Below are 21,910 nucleotides of genomic sequence, written 5' to 3'. Positions count from 1 at the left end.
CGTCGGTCATCAAATTATTGTCTCAGGAATTAGACAAAAACTAAAAAAATCTCCATGAAATCAATGCTTCATGGGGTGTAATTGATAGAAAATAAGTCATTTTTGGGGTGAACTACTCCTTTAAGCCTGATTTATACCCTATCCTAACACGCTGTCACGCAGTGGAAATAGCAGATCTACAAGCTCACAACATGTGGTGTCACCATCGCACACCGAGTATAAATGAAACATATAGATCTATTTCTGAGTGTTTTCACCCTCATATAATGACCTGCCTAAAACAGAGACACCAGGATTAATGTTTTTAAATGAACTTTAAAAAGAACCATGCAGGCTAAAACACACCTCTATACACTTTTCACCACCTGATTTTATATTTTAATTATTGTCTTTACTAGTTTGTTTTGTATGTTTTTATCACTTTAGTAATATTCTACAGGATTATGTTTATTTAGATATTGTTTGGTTTGTTTCTACTCTAGTTCATTTGAACTATTTTCATTAAATGATATTTAATGGTTTATTGTTGTTTATATAAAGCACTGTGTAACTGTGAATTATTCAATATGTTTAAATTAAATTATATAAATTAATTCTACTTTGTAGAAAACTGTAGACTATTGTAGAATCTACAGTAGGGCTACTCTATGAAATGTTATTCTTTGGTGCCATCTGGTGGCCAAACACTGACACTTACTTTGATATTTTACAGTACCGTGCCTATATAAATCACCAACATAGACCCTGAAATTGATTATTGATAAGGCCATGTTATTGCCTAATGTGTCCAGTTCCACATATAAAACATTTTACCATTCAATTAATCTTTGAAAAGTTAAAAAATAAATGACAACACACCAGGGTATAAATTGTTGTGATTGAGTCACTCCAGTAGCAACACATGTTCCCCATAGATTTTGCATAAGCCTGCAAGGTCATCAAGGCTAGGTCTAGTGCTACAGTCTTCAGATTATGGTGGTAGATTGGGAGTGAGTCTGCAGCTCTAACTGCAATGGGGAGTTTGTTCCACCGTTTAGGAGCCAGAAGGGAGAAGAGTTTAAGACGTGTGGAGCGTTGTCCAGGGTGTTTTAGAGAAGAGAGAAGAGTTTCTAGGACGTGTGGAGCGTTGTCCAGGGTGTTTTAGAGAAGGGAGTAGAGTCTAGGACGCGTGGAGCGTTGTACAGGGTGTTTTAGAGAAGGGAGTAGAGTCTAGGACGCGTGGAGCGTTGTACAGGGTGTTTTAGAGAAGGGAGAAGAGTCTAGGATGTGTGGAACGTTGACCAGGGTGTTTTAGAGAAGGGAGTAGAGTCCAGGATGTGTGGAGTGTTGTCCAGGGTGTTTTAAAGAAGGAAGAAGAGTCTAGGACGTGTGGAGCATTTTCCAGGGTCTTTTAGAGAAGATTCAGAGTGAGCGGGAAGGGGTTGTAGGGTTGGATCAGGCTTGAAGATATGGGGGTGTCATACCTTTGGTTGCTTTGTAGACCAACATCAGTGTTTTGTACTCTGTGAGGGCAGCACGTGGGAGCCAATGGAGGGAGAGGAGAACAGGGGAGAGCCAGGAAACGTTAACATTTTGGCTGTTTGAAGTCCAAGTGTGTTGCGGCTTTCTGGATCATTTGGATCTTATTTGGATGATATACAATTATGAATGATAATGACATGTTCCTATTACTGGTATATAATAATAATAATAATAATAATAATAATAATAATAATAATAATAATAATGATAATATGAAATGATAATAATCATATTTTTTTAGGAGTGGAGCCCAAAGTGAGACTGAAGTCAGAGACTCCCCCTCGTCGTGGTGAACACACTCACATGCTGAGGTGCAGCAGCTACGACTTCTATCCTAAAGTGATCCTGGTGACCTGGTGGAGAGGTCAAGAACCTTTGACATCCGGTCTCTCCTCTACCGATGAGTCTGATGGAGACTGGTACTACCAGTACCACTCCTACCTGGAGTACACACCCAGGTACGTACACACCTAACAGACACTTATACATAGAAATACACACCTAATAGACACCTATACATATATTCTTAAAAATAAAACAAATGGCCCATTAATTGGTAGGCTAACATTAAGTGTCACACACACACACACACACACACACACACACACACACACACACACACACACACACACACACACACACACACACACACACACACACACACACACACACACACACACACACACACCGAGTTTATCACCAGTCCACTCCAGACACAACCACTCAGCAAGCTCGTCGTCGTGCACGCATGACGAACGCACACAGAGACCGGCGCGCAAGTGTGCTATACATGAATACACACACAGGAATACGCTATAACGTATCCCGTTACTAAGTTTCTTCTGCCTCTTGCCTTCCTATTTTTTTCTGCAATGGGGAGGGAATAGTGGAATACACAATAAACACTAAAGCGGAGGAGAGCCCAGCGGGGCATTCACGCTCCTACACAAAAATAGTCAAACAAAATATTAACAAAGATCAACGGATCAATGTGTCGAATCGTGGCACATTTCAGCGTGTAGATCGGCTACTATACTGTGTGTGTGTGTGTGTGTGTGTGTGTGTGTGTGTGTGTGTGTGTGTGTGTGTGTGTGTGTGTGTGTGTGTGTGTGTGTGTGTGTGTGTGTGTGCGTGCGTGCGTGCGTGCGTGCATGCGTGTGTGTGTGTGTGTTTGTGACACTTAATATTAGCCTACCAATTAATGGGCCATTTGTTTTACAGATCAGGAGAGAAGATCACATGCATGGTGGAACATCCCAGCCTGACCGCGCCTATCAAGATGGACTGGGGTCAGTTACTATAAACTAGTGTAATCTACTGTCTAAATAGCACATATAAGCCTTGGGATGTGCATGAGCATGGCATTGTTAAAGAACTTTACCACTTTTTTTGTGGATATGAAGTCATTGCTGATGGTCAGTTGAAAGAAATATAGTTCATTCATTCATTCCACAACCAGATACAGTTGAAACTCCAGAGACTACGTCACTGGGTGGTGGATTAGACTAGGCTTCTAAAAAGAGAGCAATAGGCCTCATGCAGGAAACAATTTAAGAACACATTTCTTCTTGTTCTTATCCTTGATTTTCTTCTTATTTTGTTATTGTGGGGGATTCAGTATTATTTTCTTACTTTGCTCTTCTCTTAGGTAAGAGCATATTTTAAGAGTGGTCAAGAGCGCTCTTATACTGACTGAGATAAGAGTCCACATATTGTTTGTCCAATGCTAGAAAGCAGGCATTTATCATTTGAGAAATATATAAAATGCATGAATATCAAGCTCAGAGTGCGGCACTGAGTGCCGCACTCTGAGCTTGTATATCTGCTATTTTTGAAAAATCGTGAACATTTGTGCAAATATTTGCACAAATGTTCACGAATATTTGTATATATTTTTAAAGTGAACATTTTTAACTGTCAAATACTGTATGTCATAATTTATCTGAAAAAAACTAGACTTTTCAAAAATAGCAGATCTACAAGCTCATAGCGCGGCACCGCGCTATGAGCTTGTGCCGCGCTTTTATGAGCTTGTATATGCTATGTTTATTTTTTATCGTGAACATTAAGTGAAAATCTTTGAATACATATATTTTTTAAAGCGAACATTTGTAATTGTCAAACGTCTCTCAACAGTCTTAATTTTTCGGAAAGAAACTATTATTGCTATATCGGTGGTGCTCAAACTTTTTCTTGTCAAGGACCCCCAAAATTTTATGTTTTTGGCCGCTGATCCCCATCAAAATATGTTGTTCCAGGGACCCCCCAGAAGCAAATATTTGAGTTAAAAATTGTTTAAAATGTTTTTATAAATTATATTCAAAGATTTGCACAAAAGTTCAAGATTTAAAAAAATATATAGCAGATCTACAAGCTCGTAGCCTATGAGATATTATTGATTTGATAAAAACAGATAAAAGACCAGATTGATTTGATAAAGCAGATCAAAGAGTCATCATGTTTTTTTCAATGTGAAAACAAGACAATTTTCTTAGACAGAACAAGCGCTGATGTTCTTTTTTACAAACTGCCTCACAGTTCTGAGTCTATGACTCTGTCCCAAGATACTTTCTGCACATTCCACAGCCTGGTTTATAATCATCATAGTAAAAGGTTGATTCATGTCTTCTAAAATCTATCATCATATCCTTTGTTTTGGATGTATTTAGCTCTAAGAAGGACATGTCACATCAGGTGACAAACTCCTCAAGGACTGGACCAATAGGGTTGGACTCATTATTACTGAACAGACTCACAATGACTGTGTCGTCTGTTTATTGTTTATTGTGTTTGGTTGTTGTAGCTTATTGTCAGATGACTCCATGTCAGAGTCTGTGAAGAACAAGGTGTTTTAATCTACTGATATGATATGATATTTGTATTGTCAGATGACTCCATGCCAGAGTCAGTGAAGAACAAGGTGGCCATGGGAGCATCAGGTCTGGTTCTGGGTCTGGTCTTGTTCCTGTCTGGATTCATCTACTACCAGTGGAAGAAACGAGGTGATTAGCATGTTTAATTAACATGTTTAATTACAACCCTAATGTTGCTGTGTTGTTGTGTTATTGTGTTCACATTTATGCATTTTATGGAGAAATACACACAATACAGTACATATGATGTGTCTGGTTTAACCGTCTCTCTTCTTCTTCTATCAGGTCGTATTCTGGTGCCGACAACCAATGAGAATCTCTAGACTCCTCCCACACACCCAGGTTCACTTCCTCTTTCTTTTTACTAAACTTTTTTGTTTGTTTTTTCAATGTATACAAGTGTATAAAACTAGAAAACATACACAAAACAACATGCTTGTGTAATAAGTGAAACAGCTAGCCTGGTAAACCATCACTAGCAGATCATTCCATCACTAGCAGGATCAAAGACAGAACATTGTGGTCCAAAAGTGAGTGTTCTACCAACTAAGCTGGGCTTCCTACTAAGATACACTATTGACAAAGTTTTGGTCAAATGTTGTTTCTACTTTGATGGTTACTGTAGTTGCAGGGAGGGTGCTGGGAGGTTAGGTTTTTTAAGTAGTTTACTAATAACTTGTTCATGATCTATTATCCATTTATAGCATAGTTTTAAATCGTTAAATCATTAACAAACATTTAACAAGTTATGAATGACATATTAATAATAATTTGGGAATGATTAATTTACTGTTATAAGGGCTATTATTTTAAAGTGTTAATATGTTCACACAGTTGATCAATTCTGATTCTTATTGTTTTTTTGTCTTTTCACAGAACACCTGGGTGTGTTTTCAGAGAAGCAGAGAGTCATCGCTGCTCCACGGTGGAGGGAGGACGAAATACATGTGTGTCCATTCAGCTTTTAAATAGTCATAACAGCAGCACAATGATCATCAACTTTTTTCACTAATGTGTCCTTTAAACAATTCAAAATGCTAAATGGCTAGCCAAGGCTAACGATAATTACTGTCTTTTCCCGGTGTTTCGCAAAGGTTGAAGTGGTTTTGAGGTGAGATTAAGGTTGGGGTTTAAGGTTAGGTTTATAGACATAGTGTTTGTGAGGTTAAAGGTCAGGGTTTAGAGTGAAGGTTAGGTTTATAGACATAGTGTTTGTGAGGTTAAAGGTCAGGGTTTAGGCGCCACCTGGGCAACACACCAGAGGAAGAGGGAGTCCCAATTAGTGTGGGCGGTTCATCAAACTACTTTGTATAGTTTATGTCGTCAGAAAACACAAACATAATATTTCAGTTCTACACTATATTGAAACATTAAATAAATGATCACACACAATCACAGTTCTTCAGAACATTAATATTAATATCCATCTGAATGGAAGTCAGTCAACCAAGTTTGTGAAAAGGGTTTTATTATTTTATAATTGACCATAAGTCATTTATTATGTAATCATTTATAATGTGTGATAATGAATGTGTTACGATCATTATGACAACACTGTTTCCCTGAGGGTCAGCTCTAGGGTGGTCTGAGGTGATGGGTGGACCTAAACCCTCTAGGGTGGTCTGAGGTGATGGGTGGACCTAGACACCTCTAGGGTGGTCTGAGGTGATGTGTGGACCTAAACCCTCTAGGGTGGTCTGAGGTGATGGGTGGACCTAAACACCTATAGGGTGGTCTGAGGTGATGGGTGGACCTAGACACCTATAGGGTTGTCTGAGGTGATGGGTGGACCTAGACCTTCTAGGGTGGACTGCGGTGGACTTTTTTTTTAAAATATTATTTGTAGGTCAGGCCATTAATCTGCGAGTTACCGCGACCACGAGTCAGAATTTTCTTTGTATTCACGCTATGCATGTGGACTGACTCTGTGTGTGTGTGTGTGTGTGTGTGCCTGTGTGTGGGTGTGGGTGACTGCGCAAGCAATCAGCGCTGATTGGCTGTTAGCTGGGGTCACGAGAGTTCAGCAGCACAGCAGTGAGTTTGTATGCTCGTACCAGCACTTTGCTAGCTGCCTGTTACCAACAGAAAAAGACTACATTTTGAACATAGCAACGGAGTGCTCACTCAGAGTGCGTTTTGGGTAAGCACAAGAAGCCTTTCTCTGATGCAGAAATAATTAATAATGCTTGATTGAAGTGATGGACACCATGTTTGAAGCCAAAGAAAAAGAGGAAATGACAGCTAAAATCCCGTTCTGAGCTTGTAGATCTGCTCACAATATTTATCTGTGGAACCGAGTCAAACTAAATGTAATGCCTACAACTCAAATATGATTATTTTGGGTGGGGGTCCCCAGTTCAAATATGATTATTTTGGGTGGGGGGTCCCCAGTTAAAATATGATTCTTTTGGGGGGGTCACCAGTTCAAATATGATTATTTTGGGGGGGTCCCCAGTTCAAATATGATTATTTTGGGTGGGGGTCCCCAGTTCAAATATGATTGTTTTGGGTGGGGGGTCCCCAGTTAAAATTTGATTCTTTTGGGGGGGTCACCAGTTCAAATATGATTATTTTGGGGGAGTCACCAGTTCAAATACGACTAATTTTGGGGGTGGTCCCCAGTTAAAATATGATTACATGCCGGTGAAGCGTCATTTTCTCCGCGCAGCACCCCCCCACCCCCCCTTGACAAAACGCTCCCGGGGGGCACCGCACCGGGCACCACGAAGGGTTAATCCGCCCCTGGTTGGGAGGGGATCCGATTTGATAAGCTTGGCTTGATTGACCGACTTTAATGACCGGACCTTTGGCTTATTCAAAAAATTACTATTGGACCTTCAACATTTGTAGTTGAGGACCCCTGGTCTATGACATTAATGGGAAACACTGATTGCAATCATTTATGTTAAGTAATGATTTATATGTAATCATTCATATGTATAATGAGCAGGGGAGCAGATCTCAGGGGGGGGGGGGGGGCACAAACAAGGATCATTCTCATCAATAATATCACCAACACAGAGTTCAGTTCTTATTTTTGGATCCTGATTTGACTAATGATCAATACATCCAGTAATCAATACCTTCCGTTTATTATCAATATCTACTGTAAATTATTGATATCTAAAATGCTTAAAAACTGGGCAGGGCTTCCTGTCAGTTCATAAATAATAATTCATTACTCAGCACTAATTGAAGGACACATGGTGAAGTGTCCTAAAAATGTCCTATATGTATAAACTTCAATTTATAACATGATCCATACATTCAGTTTATCCTGTCCCATCGTCCCATGAGGTTTTAATTATAAATTTTAAGTATGTTAATTAGGAGAATGAGCGCTCATGGTGTGACAGTGGGTACCCCATTCGGATGCTTACTAAAACAAAGAACAAAATATGTGTCTAATTCTGACAGTTTAGATATTCCTTGATCAGTATTATTTATCTTGCCGTTTTTCAGCTCCACTGTTGTGTTTCTATCCGTTCATATTGACTGAACTTCACTCATTAAACTAGTTAACAGCTCTGTGGACAAGTGATGATGATGATGATGATGAAGCTTGTGGATTCATTTATTTGGCAGTTGCTGATCATGAATGGTTTGAAGTTCAGATGTTAGATTTTGGCTTTAATTTGCTTGGTTTGAATGGAATGTCACAATATCAATAAAGGAATGAGAAAACATAATTGTGCCTCATGTTCTCTTACATTTCACTGCATGTTGTTTGCCAATTTCAGCCAATCAAGAGAGAGTGCCCACGCATCAGCTGTTTAATGTGTATGTGCATTTGTTTAGTTAAGAGCTGGAGACACAATTGGAGACTCCTGTTACTGAACAAACACTCTATAGCTATGATTACTATCACAATATAGAGCTATTTAACACTGTTACTGAACACTCTATAGCTATGATTACTATCACAATATAGAGCTATTTAACACTGTTACTGAACAAACACTCTATAGTAATGATTACTATCACGCTATTTAACACTGTTACTGAACAAACACTCTATAGTAATGATTACTATCACAATATAGAGCTATTTAACACTGTTACTGAACAAACAATCTATAGTAATGATTACTATCACCATATAGAGCTATTTAACACTGTTACTGAACAAACACTCTATAGTAATGATTACCATCGGGCGTTATGGTGAAATTGGTGACCTGCTGAAATATGTGACCATCTTGTGAACGCAAATCACTGCCGTTTGTTTATTAACAGTTAAACCTAGTATACTCTGTTGATAAACAAAGTCAACAAGATGGTCACATATTTCAGCAGGTCACCAATCTAACACTAACACAGCCATGCTGGAGGATGGAGGAGGCAGCAAGTTGAGCATTGGGATCTGGCTTTTGACGGGACCCTCACAGCGCCATCTACTGGACCATGTACGTACGTTACATATGCCATAGTAGGCCTACTTTCTACATACAAAAATAGTGATCATTCAAAGGAAATCACATAGATTTCAGTTCAAAATGAAACAATTTCCAAGTTTAATATCCCAAGTCTCTTTCAAAACTGAGTAGATATACAAATATTAAAGGAACATTACAGTCATTTAGCAGAACTACATACAAACAACCTACCTACAAAAATAAATAAAGGTTTAAAAGGGGTGGCATTACACACAAACATTTTTGAATCACACACTGACTCCAATATTTAAATTGCTTTTTAAAAGAAAAGGCGAACACAACACATTGATTAGATATGGCCTGCACATCTGACATTTGAACCTGTAACTAAACACAGTTCACTCTTCTATCATCATGTCATAATCAAACATAACAGTAACTGGACGGAGTGTCTATGCATCTTCAGTTTGTGTTCGATATCAAGGTTATTCCTCCAAATCACACACATTTTAAGAGATTCTCATTCATCGTTCTACAGACAAATCTATACAACACCCCACTGAGGAGAGTCCTCAATGCTTCATTGTCCTTCTAGCCCATCACTCACCCAGTTTACTACAAATACCCTCCATTCTACAGCAGGGGTTCCCAAAGTTGGGGTCGCGACCCCACTTGGGGTTGCGGGACACTGACGGTGGGGTCGCGAATTTATTTTGGGTCATTAAAAAATAAATTAAAACATTTGAAATTTGTAATTCAACAGAATGGATGAAATACAATCTAAAAATGATTACAAATGGTACATTTTACCAGTTTAATACATTACAAATTCGCACCGAACGTGCAAGTCAATGGCCGCATTATTTTGGGGTCGCGGGCTGAAAAGTTTGGGAACCCATGATCTACAGTACACTCAATTCCACCTCCTGCTACTCCAAAGTCGTTGAACTTTCCCCACTGTTCTAACCCTCAATGTCCAGTGGGGGGGTTGACTCTACATCAGACTGTGGCCAGGGGTCGATCACTCCCTGCTATGTCAAAGCCAAAAATGGAAGAATCCATCTCCAACTGCATTATCATTTCTCTACTGTTGAACTTTACCCTTCTACATCCAATTGGCACTTTAAAATATTATGGCCATCCACAAGCAGCAAACTAATGGGGTCCAAGCACAGAATAGAAGATGTTAAAGAGGAAGGTGATGAATTAGATAAAGATGAAGTTTCCAACACCTGTATTAAAGACAGCTTCCAACTATTACAATTGTACAGCCATTAATTTAAGGCCAAATAATCCAACAGCTTCATAAAAAATACCTGGTTGGGTGATGTTTGGACAAACTGACATTGATTTCAAGCCAAATGTTCACAGAGCCCATGGTCCATGTATTTGGAACCGAAATTGCTATTGTGTGATTTCAAAGTAATTTTACACAGGGTATGTTTCAGGTACTTACATTTTTGTGATGATTGGCCCAATTTATGTACTGATCCACGCCCTCAAAACTAAAGATATCAACACGTTGTATGTCAGTTTTTATAAGCTTGATCCAATAATACTGTTCAGGAGGAGTCTGTCTCTCTCCTTTCGCCTCACCTCAGTGTTACCTACTGTACACACCTGTCTCCACTCCCTCATCAGTCCTGCAGTATCTACTCACCTGCTATCACTTCCCTCGTTTGTTTGCCCCAACGGTACAAGACGGGACTCCTTCGGCTCATTCTCTACAAGTTCTTAAAGCATGTCACAATGTTTCAGTTTTGCCTCCCTTGCCATTTCTTTTTTTGTGTGCTTTTCCTTAAACGGCACAGTACTTAAGATTTTAAATTGAAACTTATCGTGTTTGATTATTTTGTAATGATTCCTCACATCAGATTTAAGGTACCGCTCACCTGAATCTAAATAAATAGGATCAATCTAACCCCACATTCCCCCTTAAGGCCATGCATATTTGCAATGCCCATTTCCAGTAACAAACATTTCACTTTCCAATGGCCACTTCCTTCAAAGCTAAGTGACTAGTGCATTAAAGGGCAATCTAGGGTCTTCCTCCTCCTCCTCCTCCTCCTCCTCCTCTAAAACCGACTGAACATCTGGTCTATCAGGACAGAACATTAACCGCAAAAGCGCCAAGGCAACACGTACCAACAACCTTAACACCAGAAAGGCAAATGGCACCGTGATCTCCATCAGGTGAAAGATAGATGTGCTAAATCTACTCAAAATACACGTTAGAAAAAACGTCCCGAACGCTATACTCGGATACAACGCTAGCTTCGCTAGCATAAAGGCATGCTCTGATCCACCGTATCTCACTTTTGGGTGCAGAGTGTTCCGTTCATCAAACAGTGCGACGATCCAAATGGCTAGCTGGAATATGCCCGCAAAGAAGATGATGACACAGCTGATCTGAATGGCCTCCAGCTCGTTGCGGGAGTTGCGCGGGAACTCGTGGGTTAGCTGGTAGGCTAGAGGCAAGCCTCCGACGAAGGCGAGGGAGAAGGTGTTGAGAAGGCCCATGAAACGCGTGGCTCTGGTGACGTGGAGGAAGAGGGAGTGGTGGACGAACCAGAGGAGACCGACGGTGGCAAAGGAGCCGAAGTAAGCCAGGAATTCCGGGCCGTAGGCCTGCAGAGCTGCGACCAGACTGCCGCCGTACTGCTTCTGTACCGTGTCTGCATCGGGAATGTTGTCCTCGCTGAAGGCCCCACAGGACATGGAAACGGTGATTAGTTCAGATTTTCTTTGACACATCGATATAAAACACAAAAGAACCGCTCAAGTCGACGGACTTGATGATCCCTTGGCACATGTGGCCTGCTGTACTGAAATGTTTCAGTGAAAATAATTGATTTAAAAAAGGTATTTACCCTCCATTAATCCTACTGTATTATGACAACAAAATAAAGGGATTCAACAAACCAAATGTCCAGGATGAGGAGTGTGGCTACGATGGCGTAAACTCCGTCACTGAAAGCCTCCACGCGCTCTTTGCTGAGGGGTTCATTGGGGTGGTACAAAAACATCTGCATGGACTCTGGAGTCTCCTCCCTTTGACCTGAAACAAACATACATTCATATTCTGTTACAAAAGAATGATCTAAGCAGAAAACCAAACTGGAGCCTATGTTCTAATGGACCCAATGTAGTTATTGTTTAGTTATAAGCTCTTTAATACTTTTCATTGGTTAAATATGTATAAATCCACAGATAGACCACTTAACTTTAACTTTCAAAATCTTTCAAGAAGAATAGCTGAGCTAGAAGAACATGCACAGGAGCTCTTAACCAGAGCGGAGTTACATGCTCCAGCTTTAGGTGACCACCTACCCACCTTCACGGTGGTCTCTTATCCAGCTAAAGATCCTTATTGATAAGATACCAACTGGCTCTACTGCCCAACACTGCTTAAGATGAATCATTCCTTACCGATGGCTTTGCTGCGACACCACTTTAACGACTGGGTGATGTATGGCACGAAGATCACAATGGCTAAGAGCACGTAGGCCTGCGAGACAAAATGAAAACAAAGTTAATAATAATAACTTTATTTATATAGCGCCTTTCAAAAACAAGTTACAAAGTGCTTTACAATAACAACAGTTAAAAAGTACAAATCAGACATTAAATTGCATATATAGTACAACAATTCATAGTCTAAGAAAAAGCTGTGCGAGTTACTAGTAGACACAACAGTTCAGGTGCTCACTGGATGCAGGAATATTAATATGTTTATGACAAGATTTTAAGAGAATATTTAATACTTCTGCCCTTATGTTATATGTAGGGCTGGCCCGACAATCCAAAAGCTGCAATTCATTATAGATCCAGTGGGGGGCAACATTGCAGAGCCTAGCAGTGGATAAAAGTGTTTGAGTTTCATATGCCCATATAAAACAACAACATTTTAAATGAAAAGTAAGCCTAGTAGCTTGGAAAATGTTAAATCCACAAATTTGCAAATGAACTCTTCAGGCTGTGTGCCAAGAAGTCTAATCTGTCCACATTGTCAGGTAGAAGGGAATTCCTTCTCTTTATTGACAATATAATATCCAGCCTTCGGAAATATGCGTTCCAATGGAAGTTGCAGGGATGCAAAGACAGTGTTTCACTGCCAGTGGTAGTTACGGGTACCGTACTGTTTGCCTTCCACCACACAAGCTGGCTGAACTACTAACTACCTTGCTTAGTAGTAGTAAAAAGCCAGTCCAATTTAGGTAAGATACTGTATGCTTGACAATTGAAAGGAACTCTAGTATTTAAGAAAATATATAATGGGTCAACTTGACTACTCTTAAACAAAAGGCAGTCAGACTGTTCTCTCAACTCGATCTATGACGAGCACGCCAGAGAACCCAGCTTGACACGTTTCTTGTCGCAAATGAATAGACAGAAAGAGAGAAGATTTTAAAGCACCACCGACCACTTGGAAGAATATGAACGCGAAGATACTGGCGAAGAAACACATGATGGGAACCCTCATGATGACGTTGAGGATGTGGTGCTTGTAGAAGGTCTGGTTCTCTGAGATCTGGATCTGCTCGTTCAGAAGGAACGGACGGCTGAACGCATAGACCACAATCACAGCCTGGAGACACATGAGAGAGACAGAGGATAAAGCTGCACTACGTAAGATTTATGTCCTTCCCGCGATTCGAACATGCAGGTCTCCAGCACGGAAAACACAATTTCTGTCACACAGAATGCCTGCTTGGGCAGGGGTAGATGTTGCGCTTCATGCTTCAGGCAATACTACTTTTCAACTAGTAGTGGTCCTATGCGACCATAGGGTTTAAATTTCCTTGTGTCTAAAACTCCAACCTCCTCATCGTGTACCTGATGAAGACCTGATGGGCGAAACTTAGTACCTCCAATACAAGGGAGCATTTAGAGTGGTGTGTGGATAATTATTTATTTTCTTGATCTTTAGTATTCTTCATCCGTGTTTGTTTTGGATGTGCGTGCATTGCTCTGGAGTGGATCTGTTAGTACTTGAGCTCAGGTAGCAGAGGCAGGGTGAGCTCAAGTGTTCCTTTATTTTGATTAGAAATAAAGGAGAATCATGGCAAACAAATAGAATGGAAATCCTGTATTCTTTTTCAGGAAATGGAAAAAAGAACCTGTGTTCCAATGAATCCTTTACTATGCATTGGTTAAATAATTATAAAACCCACAGACAGACTTAACCACTTTCACAAATGTTCTAAAATATTTTGAGGGACACTCTTATGCAACGAAGTAGGGCATTAATTTACAAAACAAGAACAAACCTAAAAAAGTTGAAATATGGATGCCGGGCTTTCTGCCCGGCATCAACAATATGTTAGTGAATACACAAATTTTAATTTAATTAGAGAAATCAAAGCAGGCCTTCTCTGCTACACATGACACATACTAACTGTAGGAAAAAGATCATCAATGGGTCATCAATGCTGAGTGTGTAGAGAGGCTGTCTGGGAATTGGATGATCGGTTTGACCCTCGGCTCGCCAAATGTACCGTATGTGTCAAAGTGTCCCTGAGCAAGACACTTAAAACAGCCCCCCCCCCCCCCCCCATGCGCTCATGAAAGTCACCTGAAAGAGGCAAAACAACTGCAATACAAGTATTAAAACTAAATAAAAATCACAGGCATTTCCTCATGGTTTTGATTCCTCTCTGTTCATTTTGCACAGCAGGCTCCTTACCTGAATTAAACCTATCACCATGACACACGCACAGAACAACAGGATCCCCAAGATGTTGTTAGGGAAGGTTGCCATGAGGCTGAACTGCAGAGGAAAGAAAAAGACAACCTTGTTACGAGTGTGGAAAAACAACACCAGAGTCACCACGCTTTCTGTTCTGTTGTGAACAAGAGAATCAACCGGCTTTATGTTTCATTCTGAACCCTGTTTAAACAATATGAGCCAGATGAGGAAACTGTGTAAAAAGCAAGTGTGAAGGAGGCATGGTCATGGACATTCAATGTTTAGTCACATGCAACTACAACTACTAAAGCTATTTAACCAAACAGGTTGACTGAGTGAGAACACACTCTTGCAGCAGTGTATAATGATGTAAAAGAAGTAAGAACAGAGACTCATACCCCTTTCACAGACCCACAGCTGCCTAACATTATTACAATGCCTGTGAGCAGCACTCCCAGTCCACTTATACTCACTGTGTAAGGTAGAAACGTTATCAACATCATGCAGGCCTGAAACAGAACCGAGAGCAGAACTTAAAACTAGAACAGAGGGAGCCTTTTCTGCAGAGAAAAACAGACATTACTATTTTATCCACTCACTCTCTACTACCATTCAAGGAATGACATAACTCTAACGTATATTTGGTCCATATTAGTTACTAGAGGTTCGGGCCACTACGTACGTGACCCTCACACCTACGTCGCACCGCCGATCCGACCCATATGTCTGAATCATATGCCGGGAGTTTGTCAGAGTCCCCGTCTGTCTATGTCCATTTTGTACCCATATATGGAGATATGCCCATACCCTGTATATGGATATGCCCATATATGGGCATATTGGTTGGATCGTGGTTCTGGACAACTGGATATTCATATATGCCCAATTGCCCATATATGGACATATCGGTCGGATCGGCGGTTCTGGACAACCGCATATCCGGTAGGCACCACACTATCTACAGTCCTTGCAGATGTGCAAGCCGAGTTTGAAGTTGGTCGGTCCCATATGTGCACATGACCATATCGTGTGCATAGCAGTCGGATCTGTGGCTCTGGACAACTGGATCTCCATATATGTCTATATATGGGCATATCGGGTATGTTTATGGTCATGTCTGAGTCAGAGTGACGTGGCTGTGGTCCACCGGCCGGCCAGCCAGCCGCTCCTCCCTTAAGCCAATTTTAATATATAGGATATGAACTATTTGTAAAGTAATAACATTTTAGGTGCAGCCAGTAAGTGATATTTTTTGTTAAAATAAGTGTTAAAGAGCTCTATATTGTGATAGTAATCATTGCTAGTGTTTGTTCAGTAACAGGGTCTAGCCATCTCTCCAGCTCTTTAGTAAAAAATAAAAATACATTTTCATGTCGGGATAACAATTTTATCCAATCAGGATAGAGAACTTATACTGGATACAAGATGAACAAGTGAAATTGGAAGTGATTACACAAAGACATTAGCAGACAAAAATGGAACTGGAACACTAAAGTGAAGCTGATAAATGGGCACGCTCTCTTGATTGGATGATATTGGCAACCCACCTGAACATTAACTTTCTGTTTATTGAAGAGCTGGAGAGACCCCCTGTTACTGAACAAACACTATAATTATAGCTTCAAATGTATAATGACAAACATTTTGTTTCAACCAAAACATATCACTAACGCCACCTTAAAGTCACGGCTGTTTGACACTTACGAGGTTCAGAAGTGCAAGACTATCGTCAATTCGTTCAATGACTTGAAACAATCTGTGAAAACATAAAACAGGAATGAATGAATGAATGACAAACATGTTAGAAACAAAAACACTGTTACATAAAAGATCATGTGAAAAAAAACTTAAAATCTATAAAGTTATAGCATATACCTAACATGAGCAGCCCATGCCATAGTGACAATCATGAATGTCATCAAGTATACAGCAATCTTTGTTGACAGCATCAGTTGAATGCTTTCCCTTAATTCCTAACAGACAAACACACATGGATTTACTATGTCATAGAACCTTACTATTTACAGCAATTTGTTTGTTCTGCATCAAGAGTGTGTAATACTAGCTCATTATTACCTCGTTATCTGCAATCTTGGTATGTGCAACAGGTAATATCTATAAATAAAAGAAAAACAAGCAGTTCGGTAAGTGTAACAGGTGGAAGATGTGTGTTGTTAAACTGGGGGGGAGGGGTTCGGGATGCATCATCCAAATGCATATCATTATATTATACCTTTAATTAGCAATTTGTGTTTTTCTTTTTTGTTTTATTTATTTTTATCCCACGACTTTTGTTAACCCATTTTTCCCCCAGTGCCAATGCCTAAGCTGTAATCCTGGCCGCTACTCTCCCTCTGCCAGTCAGGGGAGAGCCCCGAACTGAGCTCATGCTTCCTTCAATGCATAAGGAGTGAGCAGGCTGCTTCTTATCACCTCGCCTCGGAAACCCATGCCTTTTCTACTTATCACCTGACAGGGGGGAGTTTCCCCGGTAGGACGTAGCGCGTGGAAGGAACAAGTTATTCCAACCAGTTCCTTTCCCCTCCATCAGGCGCCCCGGCTGACCAGGGGGAGGCAGTATAGAGACCAGGATTACTGCATGTTTTTGTGAGGGTACCTACCCTAGGGGACACAGGGAGAACATGCAAAACTCCACACAGAAAGGCCCTTTCGCCAACCCCACCTGTATTATAAATCAGTGTTTATGTCCTTAACTCCTTATTGTCCTGACATAATAAATGTAACGTTTGTAATGTCTTCCTTACCATGACAGTAGCTATAATAGTAATGTGGTGTTGTAATGCAGTCCTACCATGACAGTAGCTATAATAGATCATAATAATGAGTTGTAATGCAGTCCTACCATGACAGTAGCTATAATAGATCATATTAATGTGTTGTAATGCAGTCCTACCATGACAGTAGCTATAATAGATCATGATAATGAGTTGTAATGCAGTCCTACCATGACAGTAGCTATAATAGATTATAATAATGAGTTGTAATGCAGTCCTACCATGACAGTAGCTATAATAGATCATGATAATGAGTTGTAATGCAGTCCTACCATGACAGTAGCTATAATAGATTATAATAATGAGTTGTAATGCAGTCCTACCATGACTGTAGCTATAATAGAGATGAGTGCGTCGCTGTAGGCCAGCAGTCTGTGAGAGGACTGAGTGCTGCTGTGTCCAGCAGGCGCTGCATGATGATGATGATGGTCCATCATCATGATGATGTTCCTCCTCTGCTTCTCCATGTCCTCCTCCTCCTGGTAGGCCTGTCACAGTTATTAGACAGCTATTACATCATTTGCATAAACACAATTATTGTTTAAAAAAGCCCTAAAAGGCAAACAGAAATGTATTTTTAAAATTCTTATTCCAATGTTCCAAGCCAAATAAACAATTAAATCGTTATAATCTCCAATTATTTACATGGCAATAAATCTATTATGACATGATAATGTCAGGCTGCCAGCCCTACCTCCTGGTCCACAACAACCTTATCATAATTATCATATTATCTAATATGTCATGATACTGGTAGTGCCAGGCTGACAGCCCCACAACAACCACATTAATCTAGCCTTAGACTTTATCATAGATGTATTTTATCGAGTCTGTCTTTTACTTTCGTATCTGGTCTTGGCCTGCACCCCCCAGCCAGTGCGTCATGCACTTTCACCAGTAAAGCCCGTACTTCTCCGTACATGTACAGAACAAATATATAAGGTGCTTACCCGGTTGCCCCAAATGTTAAGTCACGCATCGGAGACTTTGCGCAATGTATTAGTCCGTATTTTTCAATAAAGAAGTGTTTTAATCCCGTCTGTGGCGAACGCCATTCCCCCCCCCCCCCTGGTTTACTTCCTGTTTACAGTGGGTGTAATTCCGCCTTTCACCGGATGTGTCCCGTCACTACCGCCCCTTGAGGGGTGCACCCCCCCCATTCCTAAACCCCCCCACTCATACACACCCCCATTCCGAACCCCCCCCCGGGGGGGTTTAGGAATGGGGGGGTGCACCCTTTCAGTTTTAATCTAAGGATGTTATCGCAGATTTGTTAAGCAATGCTTAAAATGAACAACACAACTCTAATTAAAATAAATCCTAGATCAACAAGTCCTTGATTGGTCCTAAACTAAGCTTTATTTAACCCTTGTTGGTGCTCATTTCACTGTGAAATGGAATAGATTAGATTCAAAGTGTCCCTATTGTCCATGATATGTTTACATTGTCAAAGCGAGTCAAATAAAACAATAAATAAATAAATGTACAGTCAGTCTGTCAGATTGTTCACATCAACATGTCTCTCTCTCTAGTAACTGCTGATGTTTAATAAAATAATAATCCTGATTGGCTGTTGAGTGAATCAGGAAGTGAAATACAAGTTTGGGGAGTTTCCAGTGAGAAGCTTCAACCAACCGCACGCACACGCACATGCACACACACACACACACACACACACACACACACACACACACACACACACACACACACACACACACACACACACACACAAACACGCGATTTTAGCCTCTGTCAGTAGGGGGGGCAAGATAGGAGGAGGAGGGGAGGGGAGGGGGGGAGACAGGGAGTGGGAGACAAAAGCTATGGAACTCTGACTGGTATTATTTTAAACTATGGAATTGGAAATAAAAGACCATATTCACATGGTGGCCATTTTAGCATTTTGCATTGAATAAACAGGGTGGCATTTCATTAACTTAATAGCAAAATGGCCGCCGTGTGAATATGGTCTTCAGAGACCACACCCCCTTGTCACCCTGCATAATAATACATATTATGTACAGAGTAGACCAGTGGAGTGCTCCAGCATTTTATTTGGGTTTTCTCTTCTGAAGTGACCAGATATTTTACTTTCTGATTCAAGTTGTCCCCCTTTCTTTCTTTCTTTCTTTCTTGTGTTTCTCTTCAACAGAATCAGAATCATCTTTATTGTCACATCACAGGTTAAAGGTGTAAAGAAGTGGGTGAAATTATTTTTAGTGCAGCTCCATTGTTTTAGTTATTTTCAGAAAGAAAAAGAAAAGAAGACGGGGGAGGGGCATGGAAAGAATAAAAGATGAATTAAACAAATGTATTTACAGACAGTATGTACATGAGGTTAGACATAAGGTGCATAAGGTACGGTATGTACATGAGGTTAGACATAAGGTGCATCAGCAGCAGCTATACTGTTCATGATATGTGCAATAATCCAGACTGTCCTCTTTCCAGAAACAGATGATGTAACATCATATCTTTAATCTGATTGGCTGATTCTTCTGAACTAAAGAACGAGTCCTCCTTCATTCTCTTTCAGACTCCAGAACTTCTCTTTCAGTAAACATCTGTTTATTCTGATCTGTTTATTCTCATCTGTTTATTCTCATCTGTTTATTCTCATCTGTTTATTCTCATCTGTTTATTCTGATCTGTTTATTCTCATCTGTTTATTCTCATCTGTTTATTCTCATCTATTAAATTCAGTTCAGTTTTGATCAGTGATGATAAAGATTACAGCCACCCTCCTCATCCTGTCCTCTGTACTTCATGTCAAAGCATCCCAGGAAGTAAGTAAATTATATTTATGTTATTATATAATATACACGTTTATAAACCAAATATGAACGATGCACAATACAAACAAATGACACACACACGCACACACACACACACACACACACGCACGCACGCACGCACGCACACGCACGCACGCACGCACGCACACACACACACACACACACACACACACACACACACACACACACACACACACACACACACACACACACACACACACACACACACACACACACACACACACACACACACACACACACACACACACACACACACACACACACACACACACACACACACACACACACACACACACACACACACACACACACACACTTTGATCACATGACCAGTGTGTTTTTAAAGACATTTGATGGTTTCAGCAGTGAGATGTAATGAGGCTTGGATTGATGTTTAATGAACATGAACAGCATTTTACCAGTGACGCTGACCACACACACACACACACACACACACATGCACGCACGCACGCACGCACGCAGACAAGCGATTTTATCCTCTGTCAGTAGGGGGGGCAAGATTTTGTCGGAGGGGGGGGGGGTGGGGAGGAGGGGGGGGACAAAAGCTATGGAACTCTAACTGGTATTATTTTACACTATGGAATTGGAAATAATAGACCATATTCACATGGCAGACATTTTTGCATTTTGCATTGAATAAACAGGGTGGCATTTCATTAACTTAATAGCAAAATGGCCGCCTTGTGAATATGGTCTTCAGAGACTGCACCCCCTTGTCACCCTACATAATAATACATATGTGCAGAGTAGACCAGTGGAGTGCTCCAGCATTTTATTTGGATATTCTCTTCTGAAGTGACCAGATATTTTACTTTCTGATTCAAGTTTTCCCCCTTTCTTTCTTTCTTTCGTTCTTGTGTTTCTCTTCAACAGAATCAGAATCATCTTTATTGTCACATCACAGGTTAAATGTGTGAAGATGTGGGTGAATTATTTTTAGCGCAGCTCCATCGTTTTAGTTATTTTCAGAAAGAGAAAGAAAAGAAGACGGGGGAGGGGGGCAAGGAGAGAATGAAAGATGAACTAGAAAAAGTGCTCCTCAGAGCACAGGTCTCCGCCAGGTCAGGTACGTTATTGTGGCCTCCTGGTGGCGCTATAATAGGCCAATGTGAAAAGGGTGCCATTTATTCTTAGGTCGTTCACGGCAATCGGACACTGCATTCATGATTTGAGGCATTTTGTTCCAATTTCTTTTTTTGCTAAATTAGACCTGCTGGTGGCGCTATAACAGGCCAATGTGAAAAAGTTTGGCATTTCTGTCTTGGCCTAGTGGGAATGTGTTTGTGAAATTTCACGGAAATCGCAAGCTGCGTTCATGATTTGAGGCATTTTGTTCAAAACGGACCAATCCTGCAAATTTTGGAAGCGAACCTTAGCCAATGAGGATGGATTATGTGAAATCGGACAGATCCGTGTTGATCACATGACTATAGAGATACTGTGTACCGACTTGCATGAGATTTGGATAAAATCTGTAGGAGTAATGTAAAAAAATTAGCTTTGCACAAATCGGCCTCCAGGTGGCGCTATAACAGGCCCATGTGAAAATTTTGAGGCAGAGGTTCTGAATTGGCATCCAGGGAGTGTGTGTGCACAGTTTCGCAGCGACCGGGCCAACGGTGCCAGAGATTAGCTGCTAACACACGGACAGGACAAACAGACACACACACGGACACACGGACGGACGGACGGAGGGTAAAACATACTCTCTCACCATGCCTTTCGGCCTGGCGGAGACAATTAAACAAAGATATTTACATACAGTATGTACATGAGGTTAGACATAAGGTCCATAAGGTACAGTATGTACATTAGGAGA

The 21,910-nt window shown here is 40.6% G+C and overlaps 2 protein-coding genes and 1 long non-coding RNA gene across 3 annotated transcripts in view; 2 read left to right on the top strand and 1 right to left on the bottom strand.

The window, feature by feature from the left end:
* The first annotated feature begins 4,410 nt into the window (after positions 1-4,410).
* LOC308088455 lies at positions 4,411-5,504 on the top strand. Its single transcript, XR_013933444.1, has 3 exons — positions 4,411-4,523; positions 4,680-4,736; positions 5,271-5,504. It is a non-coding gene; the product is annotated as an uncharacterized lncRNA (long non-coding RNA).
* Positions 5,505-10,780: 5,276 nt separating this feature from the next.
* Positions 10,781-17,698, bottom strand: LOC308089101 (endosomal/lysosomal proton channel TMEM175-like; the record flags this gene model as incomplete). The annotated part of the gene is made up of 10 exons (XM_080433672.1): positions 17,578-17,698; positions 16,536-16,574; positions 16,335-16,432; positions 16,164-16,215; positions 14,933-14,968; positions 14,457-14,540; positions 13,194-13,358; positions 12,200-12,278; positions 11,693-11,828; positions 10,781-11,468 (listed from the first exon to the last, which is right to left on the bottom strand). The coding sequence occupies exons 1-10, from the start codon at positions 17,692-17,694 to the stop codon at positions 10,781-10,783; spliced, it is 1,494 nt and encodes a 497-aa protein (XP_080289798.1). The 5' UTR covers positions 17,695-17,698.
* A 1,363-nt stretch (positions 17,699-19,061) lies between these two features.
* LOC308089370 (H-2 class II histocompatibility antigen, E-S beta chain-like) overlaps positions 19,062-21,910 on the top strand; it is a 39,863-nt gene continuing 37,014 nt past the window's right edge. The window contains exon 1 of the mRNA XM_080434053.1: positions 19,062-19,092. The gene's annotated coding sequence lies outside the window, so the exon portion shown is untranslated. The remainder of the gene's footprint in view (positions 19,093-21,910) is intronic.

Source organism: Gymnoscopelus braueri (genome assembly GCF_963280865.1).
Source record: "Gymnoscopelus braueri genome assembly, chromosome: 7".
Classification (NCBI taxonomy): Eukaryota; Metazoa; Chordata; class Actinopteri; order Myctophiformes; family Myctophidae; genus Gymnoscopelus; species Gymnoscopelus braueri.
The sequence above is the reverse complement of the archived record's forward strand: the minus strand, read 5'-3'. Positions and strand labels throughout refer to the sequence as shown.